Source organism: Acartia tonsa, chromosome 5 (genome assembly GCF_053477335.1).
Source record: "Acartia tonsa isolate MP-2025a chromosome 5, ASM5347733v1, whole genome shotgun sequence".
NCBI classification, from domain to species: domain Eukaryota; kingdom Metazoa; phylum Arthropoda; class Copepoda; order Calanoida; family Acartiidae; genus Acartia; species Acartia tonsa.
In genome coordinates this window covers 32,299,841-32,312,894 of record NC_137264.1, presented here as the reverse complement: position 1 = coordinate 32,312,894, position 13,054 = coordinate 32,299,841, and the positions used below count along the sequence as shown (strand labels likewise).

Sequence of the window (13,054 nt, the reverse complement as noted above, 5' to 3'; positions counted from 1 at the left end):
TCTTATTGAAAAGAACTATAGACAAACTTTAAAAACTAACATAATTTTTTATCGTCCTACTTCTGTTTTTAACTTAAAACACACAACCTCTACGGATTTTACCCGCAACGTATTTTTCCCTTTATTTTTTTTTTGGTAAATTACATTTTGGTATATATCCCCAGTTAGGACAAAATTACCCCTTCTGTATATTGAATTTGATGGTTAAAAATTTTGTCAAAAATAGTTTTAAAATCCAATCAAAATGCAATAACAGTTTTTGACTCAGCGAATAAGCTTACAGTGCAATTTTCAGTCCAATGTCCATTGTCCAATCCCTTACGGCCAATGACACATTTTGACACAGATAAAAAAATCGTCATTTCTTATAAACGTTTCCTCCCAATATCACAAAATCTTTACGAATATTTTTTTCAAAGAAAAAAAGTTTTGAACATCCAGATATATTCCAAGTTATCAAAAGCATTGAACTAATAAAATAATATTTTAGATTGAGACCCGAACAATCCTGGCTAAGAATATTGTACGCCAGGTTTTCAAGCCAGAAATTCCAAAGGTATACATTCTCCATTACATTACTAGCGGCTACGCTTCTAGGGGAAATTAAGAGAAGTGTTGGTGGATTTTGAAAAATGGAGGTGTTTATTCCAGGGGCGATTACTCTAGTGAAGGGTAGCGGTTAGCGAGATCCTTAGATACAAGCACACCAAAACCCAGACAGACAAACTTCATGTAGCAATTTTTAATATGTTCTTAATTTTTCATACTATAGATGTTTTGTGTTGGAACATAATGATAGTTAATAAAATAATGAATAGACTACCTATTAAGCAATAAACACAAAATACATTTTAAACGTTTATTCAGTCCCTTACAAATAAAAAAGCCCATATTCTATCGTAATCGAATATATTATTAGTACCTACCAGCCTAATAATTTTTTTTATTTTGTATAATAATATTAGCACAGCTTCTCACTAATTGATATATTTAGACAAACGAACTATTCTTTCCTGGACGTATGGCCTATATTATGGAGCTGGAAGAAGAAACAGAGTCAGATATTCCCACCACAACCATCAGGTAGTTACCAGTATGGCTTCCAATACCAAATTTCGGCTTGATTAGAACCGGTTCTGACATAGTTCGTATCGTATTATTTACAATTTCCACGACAAAAATCAGAGGATTAATGTCTGCTTTGCTGGTAACGGCCTTTCGCCCCTTGAGATTAAAACAACAGACAGTCGAAGCTGTAGAAACTTTAGGAGCTAATATTTTTAATCACATGGACCTAATAAAATGTTTCAAAAAAGAATCTCATATTTTTTCTCATCCTTTATATTTAGCTCCCCAAACTGGGTTTACAGATATTTTGCTCTGTAAATGCAGCGCAGCTGCTCTAGTATTAGGATCTTTTCGTACCTTCGATTCTTTATCAAAATGCTCGTTTATTTTCCGATTTAAAAAAATATAGATTTGATCCTACATTTAGACAAGTACTTTTATTAACCTTACTACTTCACCGCCTTTTCCCCACTTGAACTTGGTTCGTTATTGCTGCGCTTGTTATTAACATAATTATCACTGTTATTTAGGAGTAAGAAAGACGTTGCCATAAACGAGCAGAAGGCCACGCTGTCGACCAACGATATTGTCATCAACAAACTGACACAAATTTTGTCCTACCTGCGGGCTGGCTCCAGGTATGCCTTTGTTAGGAGCCAAAGGGAAACGCATTTTTCTCAGCTGCTATTTAAGATAGATACTGATGGCTCAAAGTTTTGGTAATGAATCCCTACTCCAAAAGAGCCTCCATTATATACCTTTATTGGTCCATAGGTCTGTCGGCCATTGTTCAAAGGACATAAATACATATTATGAGGTTTAGTTTTTTTATGATTTAAAAAATTATTATTTTTCCTCTCTCTTTTTTGTGAGTCAACACTTAAGGATGGTTGAATCCTTGTTTTTTTGTTTTTAGTAAAAAATTGTTTTTCTGACCAGGTTCTTCTTTCATTATAGTAACTACATACTTTTAAACAAGTTTTAATTAATCTCATAATTTTAGATAAAGTCAAAATATACAGGGTGCGCCACATAAAACCGGACTTTTTTTAAACGGTTATAGCGTCAAAACTACTTGACCAATCAGGACGTTTGACCCCACTATAAAAAGCTCAGGTAATGACCTTTTAGCACAAAAAAAATTTGGACGAAGATGGGCTCGCTAATGTCCGCTGGCCGCGCTAATGTTCAACAAGGCAGATTCGAAATGCGCTGGTGATATAATCTGGATTCTCGACTATGGCCCACTAAATAGGACCTCAGCCCATCAGTAGATGAGGTAGAGTTATGCAACTTGCTGGGGATACTGTTAGATACATAAGTAAGACACTAGAAAAGACTAGAGCTCTATATCTAAAATGGCTTGGCTGTAGTACTCCGGCAAAGTGAAACATGGCAGATTTAGAGATGTCAAAAACGTCAAAAATCGTGAAAATTTCTCGGTTCTCGACGTTAAAGACCCATATGGAACTTAAAAACTCATTTTAGACTATAGATTGCGCCGACAACCCTAGCTGAATCTTCATGCCATTTCCAAAAAGGTATAGAACGTCATTCTAGCTTATCTGTGGTCCAAATAAAGGCCTCCGTGTCAAAGGGTAGCTTGAAAGTTGGGTGAATTTGGATCCTGCGGTTACTCACAATTCTAAGGAAATGTGGCCTCCCAGCAGCTTGATCTTAATTCGATGGACTTTTGGGCCTGGAGCTACTTTGAAGCATGTACAAATAGACGTGCTCATACCATAAAAACCTCCCTCATTGCCACTATCAAGGAGAACTTCGCCAGCTTGGACAGGTACATTTTGACCTGGGACTGGCGGCGTTTGAGGAGGCGGGTAGAGGCGGTGATTGATGCTGGCGGCGATTTTATTCAATGATCTAATAGTCAAATACCTAGTTTGCTTCCTAGTTTTTAAAATTTAATAAAATCTTTAAAAGTGACGATTTTATGTTCATTTGTTTACAATTAAGAAAAAGTCCGGTTTTATGTGGCGCACCCTGTATGTTTCTTGAACTATTGTTACCAAGATTAGGTACAGGGTGCGGCACATAAATCCGGACTTTTTTTAAACGGCCATAGCGCCAAGACTATTTGACCGATCAGGACGTTTGACCCCACTATGAAAAGCTTAGGTAATGAGCTTTTTACCCATAAAAAGCTTTGAACGATGTAAGACGTGTACTCCGAGCTGGCCGCGCATATTTTCAACTAAGCAAATTTGAAGTGCGCAGGTTGCTCATGAAACTTGCTGAAGGTACTGTTAGATACATAAGTTAGGTACTAAAAATTACTAGAGTTCTCTATTCAAGTTGACTTGCCCGTGGTACTCCGGCAAATTGACACGTGGCATATTGTGAGATGTCAAAAACGCCAAAAATCTTGAAAATTTCACGATTCTCGTCTACAGGGGCCCATACGGAACCTTGAATCTCGTTTTAGACTATGGGTTGCGCTGACAACCCTATCTAAATCTTCATGCCATTTCCAAAAAGGTATAAAACGTTGTTCTAGCTCAACTGTGGCCAAAATAAGAGCCGCCGTGTCGAAGGGTAGCTTGAAAGAGGGGAATTTGGATCCTGCGGTTACTCACGTCCCTAAGAAAATGTGGCCTCCCAACAGCCCAGATCTTAATCCATAGACTATTTGGCCCATAGCTACTCTGAAGCATGCACCAATAGACGTGACTATACCATCAAGACCTCCCTCATTGCCACTATCAAGGAGAACTTCGCCAGTTTGTACAGGGACATGGTGACCAGGGCCTGCGGGCGGTTCAGGGGGCGGGTAGGGGCGGTAATTGAGGCTGTCGGCGATTTTATTGAATAATCTAATAGTCATATACCTATTTTGCCTCTCAGTTTTTAAAATTCTATAAAATCTTTAAAATTGACGATTTTAGGTTGATTTGTTTACAAATTAGAAAAAGTCCGGATTTATGTGCCGCACCCTGTATATAACAAACAAAATATTTTTAAAACGTGATTCTATATATCGTGCTTGCTCAAGAATCTTATTTTATAATACTATTTAGCAGCTTAGACTGAAAATTGTCTACCAATCAGTTTAGTTTATGAGATCTTAAAATACATTACATACATACATCTATTTGTTAATATAGCTAGTGGCTGAACCCAAGGCCTCTAAGGAATACAACTTTTTTTGGTTGGTCAATCTGTCGTTCATGGTAAAAAAGACATTTCTAAATAATATTATTGTAGGAACAAGAAGAAAAAGAAGGATAGATTGATTGGTATGTTGGATGGTACTGCCAATATTAAGACAGAAAAGGGCGGTGAAGATTTACCTATCTATGACGATTTGGATTATAAATCAACGTAAGTATTTATTTTTCTAATTTTATTTTAGACTAGCTGTTTCGGCCCTAGATGCCTCTAGAGGCACTTGAAGAAGAAAGGGTGGGGGGGTGATTTCATCTGGGGGAGATTTCTCTTGGTAAGGAGGAGGAAATCTCCTAGAAAGAAACCTAAACCTGTAATAAGCTTCATTATAAAGGAGAATCCTTCTTCACACAGACAGACACATTGACATCCTGTTACCTTTACAACAGAATTTTTCAAAAATTGATTAATATTTAGAGCCATCAAGGAGGAGAAGCGTGACCGGGACCGCAGGAGAGATGACCGTGACCGTTATGGTGACCGCAGGGATGACAGGCGCGATGACCACAGAGACCGGGATTATGACAGGTACTCACTTGTTTCATTATCAACGGTGAAACATCAATTCCGCTTTCAAGTCGTGTTCTTTTTTATATTTAATTATAAATCTTTCTTGTATCTATATGAAGCTCTATCATAAAGGATAACAATTTTGGTACATCAGTTAAAGAGATGTTAAGGAACAGACAGAAAGAAGATTTCTAGTTACTTATATAAAAAAGGATTATAGTCATCAATTTCATATATTCTGCGGAAGCTAAGGTACACCATATCAAACAATGGTAATTAGAACAGAAAATGATTTTATAATAAACCTGTTCTTAATTAATTTATATCAACTAGACGAGACCGTGACAGGCGTGACCGTGACCGCGAGCGTGACCGTGACCGTGGTGGGCGTGACAACAGACGTCCAGATGACCGCCACAGAGGAGCTGAAGAGAGACACAGGGATGAAAGGAGAAACAGAGATGAATTTACAGCAACAAAAAGGTAATTTTCATAGATCTTGAGGGATAAGATAATGGATGATAAAATTAATATACATCCCCAATGACTATAAACAAAATAACCCGTCTATAAATAATCTGAATTAGCCAAGATCCAATGATGCACTGCACATGAGTTATTCACGCTTTTATGTGCATTGCGAGATAACTGTGCGTGCATTATTTAGTAATGACTTGCAGATCATTTGTAGCAGCGTTGCGAAGCCGTTTGATTTTGGTGCGGCTCCGGATTTGGCTCCGGCTCCGACCTAAAATCAAGAAAAACTCATCATATTTTTTTACCAAGTCTATTTTTACTTTTGAAGGTTTTAATAGTTCAATTTTTGATAAAAATGAACTTGAAAAACTTTAAAGGGGCATTTGCACACGACACAACAGAGTTACCAAATTATAATTGATAAAAAAATTCTTATTTTAGCTAACCCGGACCCGGAGCCGTTTTTTAACGAAAATGACGGCTCCGGCTCCACAACGCTGATTTGTAGGTCTTATAAGTATAACCTAAACGTTCCTCCGATTGGCAATTAGCAGCCTTTAAAATTCATAGATTTTTTAATAATCGTTAATAAGAACCTTTACTGTGAACTGCACTAAATCCAAAGAAAGTTTTAGGCGTATCTTCCTGAAACTATACATTAACCTCCTCCCCTCATCCTTTCCTACTCCCTTACCTAAATTCCCCCCCAAAAAGAGAGGTTTATCCCAAAAAAGGGAGTAGCCACCCCCTTAGGGAACCGAGGAAGTAATGCATATTTTTAAAAGCGAAGCTTTTCTATAATTAGGGTCGGTCCGTCCGTACGTCCGTCCGTCCGTACGTCCGTCCGTCCGAGATAGATAGCTTTTATTCGTTAATTTAGGCATGTTAGAATTGTCCTATCGATTTCAAACTTTGCATGATGATTCCTGTAGTAGTTAGGTACGATTTAGAAAGCATAGCAACTCTATAATCATTATCAGAATGTCCGTACGTCCATTTTAAACATGTTGATTTTCTAATTTTTTAACAGCAAATTTTTATGTGATCTAATTATCCGTTTGATCTGATTTTGTTTGATCAGTGCTTCGCTTTTATGGATGTTGTCATCCTTGTTTTTTCAGATCCTACTTTGATGCGCCAGCCGTAGAGGAAGAGGAAGAAAAGGAACACGGGGGAGGCTTCTCTGCAGAGGATAAAAAACTTATTAAGGTAAACATTCAATGCTTTGTATATTTAATAATACACAAAATGCTTATTAAGCAGTAATAAAGGAGGGGGGTTAGGGTAGTTTTTTAATTAGGTTAGGTTAGGTTATATTGGGTAAATTGGAAAAACTACGTACACCTTCTTCACTTACTTTCTATTTATTTTTTAAAAAGTGGCGGGGAATTGTTAGTGTTCAACTAGAATGATTTGTGAAACCCCATTTTATGGTGTTAAAGAATATTGTTATACTCATCCGCCTAGCAATTTTGTGTAGGAGCTTCATTTTCATTTTTATTTTAATAATTTGCTGAATGTTTTTTTTAGAATTTGATGCGCAAAGAGGAAGAGAAGGAGAAGAATAAATCTGAAGCAGCTACTGGAAGTCTTATGGCGGCTGATAACGGCTACGCAGAATGCTACCCAGGTACACTTGGAAATTCAGTTCATCGTTAATCAATTGGTGTGAATGTGTACTTGAAAAAATACGAATCTTTTGAACACGATCATAATTTAATAAATATAAGTTCGAGAGATACTACCCAATAGTACATAATTATACATGGACATTTAAGCACATTAAGCAGTACTTTTATTTAAACTTTTATGGATGTTTCTAATCTTTTCAAACAATATTTTTATCCCCAGAAGGAAATTTACATTATTTAGCTTACCTTGTCTTGTCCCTAAGATTCCTGAATGCATGCAACTATTGCTAATGTACAAGTTTTAGGCAATACCAAAAATATTAGAGTATAAGACAAGGGCCCTTAAGGGATGTTGAATTATCCCTTACATTGATTAAAATTTTAGGTTGAAAAGTTTAGATACTTCTAGAATAGAACAAACCAATCAAAACTCAGTTTCAAAAGTTTTTGAGCTAACGAACAAGATAACGCGAATAAAAAACTTGGGGTATCAGTGTATTTTATTTCAATCCTCCCTGGGTAAAATTAATCGGGTTTTTCTGGTCAGGTATGGCTGAGATGGAGGACGGTATCGTGGACAGTGATGAGGAGACTGACTTCAGCAAGATGGATATGGGTAACAAGAAGGGTCCTGTGGGCAGGTACATAGCTAGCTAGATAGATATATATATGGATACACAGACTTTAGTAAGATGGATATGGGTAACAAGAAGGGTCCTGTGGGCAGTTACATAGCTAGCTAGATAGATATATATATGGATACACAGACTTTAGTAAGATGGATATGGGTAACAAGAAGGGTCCTGTGGGCAGGTACATAGCTAGCTAGATAGATATATATATGGATACACAGACTTTAGTAAGATGGATATGGGTAACAAGAAGGGTCCTGTGGGCAGGTACATAGCTAAATAGTAAAAAAAGGAGCCAGCCAGCAAACAAAACAAACAAACAAAAACATATATAGAAACTTGTTAGGTCTTAATATATTTTGTTTACTGAATTGGAACAGGGGTAAATAGACAGACAAACGGATTCATAGATTTTTTTACAGCATTCAAAGAAAAAGAACAAAAAACAGAAGGTTATCTTATGTATGAGCAAGAAAATTTCATTAACCTTTTTAACCCTTTATAAAAATCTTAGATGGGATTTCGACACACAAGAAGAATATTCAGATTACATGTCAAGTAGAGAAGCTATGCCTAAAGCCGCCTTCCAGGTAATCATTCTGGCCATTTTTACATGGTACACAACGTTTTTGACGTCATAGCCTGACAGATAAACAGGTGTAGAGGCGGGTAAAAAAACGTCTTCTTACAAATGGAATTGAAAAATATACATAAGTGAACAAATAACCCCCTCCTCTTACTTTGAATTAAATTGAAAATATGGGGGAGGGGTTGTTCTTAGTTGGTTATATTAAATACTTGATAGCCCTGCTGGTGTAAGGCACAAAGAAAGAAAAAGCCCTCCCTAATTTTCAGTTTACTTCTAAAATGAGGGGGAGAGGGTTATAGACACTTTGATGGGAAGAACCCAGGGATCGGAAGCCTCACGTAAGCCGCGTGTAAGCCTCACACGTATGGGCCCTCTGATGTCAAAACTTTATTTTAGTGTTTGGCCAAAATGACTTAGCAATTGTATCTGTAAGTACGTCTAATAACATCCTTTGCTATTTTTAAAATCCTAGAAAATTTTTTTTGCAAGAAAATTGCATAAATTCGCAACCTTTTTTAGAACCACTACATAACTCGAGTTTTAAAACTTTTTATATAAAATCCTTTTTACAAAAAATATCAATAATTACTTAAAATTAAACCTGAAAGAAAAAAAATCTCATTACACGTGTTAATTTGCATGTTTTAGGTCTTTTTTTGAGGAAAGTATAACTTCCACATTTTTGACAATAATATATTTTTTTAACATTTCAAAGTAAAATATAATAAAACTTAAACGATTTTTCTTGAATTATCAGTTGAAAATTTCATCAAACATGCAATTTAAGTGATGAAAATTTAATAAAATCATTTTTAGAATGTTTAGAATTACCAATTTTCTACATTTAAAACAAAATGTTAACATAATTTAAAAACATTTTAACATATAACTTCAAAAATCATTAACATTTTATAAAAAGATGTTTCAAAAAATAAATCATTAAAAGGTATTAAAATGCATTTGAAATTACTTAAAATTAAAACGAGAACATCTTTTTACACTGTATTCTATGTAATAGAGTTTAAATGACATGATTAGTGAATGAAATATTTCCTAAACTCATTAAGCCTTTTTGTGACTATATTAAAAATAATTTATTTTGTTTTATATTGCTTTTTTATTCAAATATTTGACAAAATTTTCCCTACGTCAATAAAATAAAGTCAGTTTTTTACTGTTTCCAGGTTTTTCTTTATAATTATAACAATTGAATATAATATAAATCTTCATTATCTTTTATTTGAATTATCATACACATTAAAATGTAAAGTATAAGCTAGAATAGCACTTTTTTCAACGAATATTTTAATGACATTATATCAAAATAATTCCTCTTAAATATCACACAACATATGATTGGGAAGTATAGCCATTTCTTGGAGGTATAATATTTACAAAAATACCATTAATTCTGTTTTTATCAGAAGTTAAAAAAATTGAATAATTCTAAAACAATGGTTGGCTGTCTAGATATTGAGTACACTAAGACTACGTCTCTGTTCTATTAAAATAACGTTGCAAAAAGAGGGGTTCTGAAAGTAATCTACCTAATTTTTTTTAAAGAACCAACAAGTACTGTCAGTATCTTTTTTCTTGTAATCTAGCAGACAATCAAATCATAACACAATTTTCATGATAAAATATTCAGGTTTCTACTTCACATTTTAAAAAATATACTGATCAATAAAATGTTCAAAATTTTACTTTGTACTAATTGACAAAATATGTTGTAATTCTTATTTTAAAGTTACATTTTTATCCCTGACAAAATCATAGACGACTTTTAAAGGCATCTTATCTAAACTTTTTGAAGAAAAACTTAAAAACGTTAATTAAGTATGAAAACTATTTTCTTCGATTTTTCTGAAGTTATTATCGCATTCTATGGGTTTTTTATTATCATTTACTTATATCGAAAGTGCCAAACATTGTACCCTAACTTATTCATTTAATAAAAAACCAGCCGTGCTCAGTGAAATCGTAATTTTATCACTATAAAATTCAGCTGTATGTATAAAACGGCTCTTTAGCAGACAATCCTTCTTTCTGAAATTTTTTTTTCTGCTCACAAGCAGGTTTAAAACTGAGGCTTATGCGCGGCTTACGTGAGGCTTCCGATCCCTGGAAGAACCTAAAGAGCTTAAGAATGACGTATCTACGGTGTTTTCAAGCGGCTTTTAATCTTAGGTAAATTTTCTATATGTATAAGATTTGAGTTGAAGAATGCATCAAAAATATCCAAAACTTTTGTACATTTCAATAGGTTTCTACACATCAATTAGGGATTAACTGTATTTTATTATGATTTCATTTTGATGTTTGTACATTTTAAATCTTTCTTAGGAAATAAGTTATTTTGATCTAGATACAATTTAATTATTAGGGTTAAAAATAAACTAGAATAAGATAAAAGTTCGACACCTATCATTTAAAAACATTTGTCCATATTTTATCTATTTACATAGACCAGGTCGTAAAATTGTTCCTTGTCATATATTGAACCTCAAATATTTACCTATCTAGTTCTAACTTTCTACTTACAAAGCATGATCATTTTTTTGTTACAGTAAAAAGGATTATTTGGATCATGGAAAGAAAACGAAGTTTCGGGTTTCGTTATATTTTCACAGTAGCTTTTCTCCTATTTCTAGCCCCTGCGGGGGGCTCTAACCCTGCAAGGCCTATTTTCTAATCATGTGGAGCAATCATTAACACTTACCTAACCTAAAATAACATTTCAAAAGCTACTGTGAAAATGCGACGAAACCCGCAACTTCGTTTTCTTTCCATTACCCGATTATTCTAAAGTGGTTTGAAATCTATTTTTGTGGTAGATCGTAAAAAATTAAATTCTATACTAAAAATACAGTTGTAAAATATAAAAGGAACTGTCTGTATTATCTGTAGCTTAAAATCTCGCTTACTGCTAAACTGATGTTGTTCTCCTTTACTGTAAAGCTTCCAGGGAAGGTTCCTAACTATTTTGTGGTCTATACCTCCAACCTTCGAAGAAAAATCGTCCTTAATAATTATTTTATTTTACTTTTTCTTTAAAGAAGTAAATTGAATTGAAGAGTTGACTTACCCTCCCCCACTTCTCTTTAGTGCCCCCACAGAGGCCTCTAGGGGGCGTAGCCGCTAGTAAATAATACACAGATATTTGAATCTTTTTTGTTTAGTATGGTATGAAAATGGCGGATGGAAGAAAAACCCGCGGAAAGTTGGGCCAGAAGAATGAAAAGGCCAAGCTTGACAAAGAATGGAACCAGGTATAATTTTAAACTTAGGTAGCAGCCATCTTGGATTTAAAAACAAATCGTCTTTTTTTATGATTATGAGCTTCGCCACTTAATGATGTTAAGGCAATGAACAATAAACATCCCTATAATGATGATTTAGTTAACAAAACTGCCCCTAAAATAGATTAAAATTAAAAAGATTTGTCACTAATAATTTGGAACCAAGCTATCAAAATTGAATAATAGTACTCAAAGTTTTTGAGCCCAAAAGATAACTTTTGTTAAAAAACTTTGGGTAATTTATAGTCCAATGTACTTTCCTCCATAGAATTGTGTCCATTATTCTTTAAACCAGGGAGGAGGGAGACATTGCACTGAACCCCAAACTTTTTGGTACTTTTATTTGATTTTGAATGGTTGGTTCCAAAGTAGTAGCGTGTAATCTTTTTAACTAAATATTCTTTTAAACAGAAGGGATAATTCTTTTCAATTAGAATATATATAACGACATATCGTCCATTGTCTTATCCCTTATAATTCCTGCCTATCTATAATACAAAGTAGAACGATGTCTGTCTGTTTGTTTGTAGCGAAGGATCTCGCTAACCGCTCAACCGATCGGGTTCTCCTTTACAGGGTAGCTTTCATAGTTCCCGGCAAGGTTTATAACTATTTTCTTGGGGGGGTGGGACACCCCCAACCCCCAAAAAAATGAAAAATACCCCCCCCCCAAAAAAAAAAATTTCTTTTTTCTTTTAATTCTAAAATACGAAAATTGGTTTGATCAAACCTCTTGGGGCAAAGCCGCTAGTAATAGTATAAATAGACAAATCAGCTGAGTTTATCCTACATTAAGCAGGATCTAAACGAACATAAAAACGTTATTGCATTGGTATTTTTTTTTTACAGATATCTGCACTGATAGAGAAGAGAAAGGGTGGGGGAGGCGGTGGCAGTTCGTCCAAGAAACCCAAAACAAGTTAATCACAGAGGAGCTTTGCGCATTTTTAATTTTAAAGTTCCTGGATTTTTTTGGAAAAGTGTTTGTTTTGGTTAATTTCATGTATATTTTTCACAAATTTACTTACAACTTTTTTTGTATGATTATCTTAAAAATGACAATAGTTTTTTTAATAGTATTGGGAAGTAAATACATTTTTTTCTTTTCAAACGTTTTTTATTTCAATAAGAATTAAGTAACATTTTCTAAATCTAAATACCTAGCAATATATTTTTTTCCTCTATGAGATAATAAAGTGAAAAACATTGTCAATAAACAATTTTAAAAACATTCAGATAAATTGTAAACTATGGTATACCCAGGAAGGGAGGGCACATTAGACTGTAGAGTATACTGGTACCCAAAGTTTTACAAACTATTTCATTCGTTTGCCTTAAACTTTGGGAACATTTTAAAACTTGATTGTTTGGTTCAAACTTGAAATGTTCAAACTTTTCAACCAATGACATGATGTTTATAAATGGTCAGATATTGGAGATGCACTAAATTTATCGTCCATTGTCTTATCCCTTAATTTCCTGTGTATAATGAATATGAACTTGAAAGATTTGTATATGTTTTTTAGATTGAATTAGATAAGTATATTGATAAGTGAATAAAACTTGTCAGAGTGGGATTTTCTGAAAATTATTTACGTAATTAATAAAGAAACACTTTTCATTGTTTTGTTATTAATAGTACCTAATAAATAAACACTTATAAATCTA

The 13,054-nt window shown here is 34.1% G+C and overlaps 1 protein-coding gene across 1 annotated transcript in view; it reads left to right on the top strand.

Moving 5' to 3' along the window:
* Positions 1 to 13,054, top strand: part of beag (IC cytokine homolog beag) — a 16,166-nt gene extending 3,112 nt beyond the window's left edge. The window contains exons 5-16 of the mRNA XM_080161370.1: positions 491 to 556; positions 995 to 1,083; positions 1,599 to 1,706; positions 4,288 to 4,404; positions 4,666 to 4,776; positions 5,092 to 5,241; positions 6,357 to 6,444; positions 6,766 to 6,865; positions 7,414 to 7,507; positions 8,013 to 8,088; positions 11,267 to 11,356; positions 12,236 to 13,054. Of these exons, the coding sequence (XP_080017496.1) occupies positions 491 to 556; positions 995 to 1,083; positions 1,599 to 1,706; positions 4,288 to 4,404; positions 4,666 to 4,776; positions 5,092 to 5,241; positions 6,357 to 6,444; positions 6,766 to 6,865; positions 7,414 to 7,507; positions 8,013 to 8,088; positions 11,267 to 11,356; positions 12,236 to 12,310 (1,164 nt within the window). The 3' untranslated portion in view covers positions 12,311 to 13,054. The remainder of the gene's footprint in view (positions 1 to 490; positions 557 to 994; positions 1,084 to 1,598; positions 1,707 to 4,287; positions 4,405 to 4,665; positions 4,777 to 5,091; positions 5,242 to 6,356; positions 6,445 to 6,765; positions 6,866 to 7,413; positions 7,508 to 8,012; positions 8,089 to 11,266; positions 11,357 to 12,235) is intronic.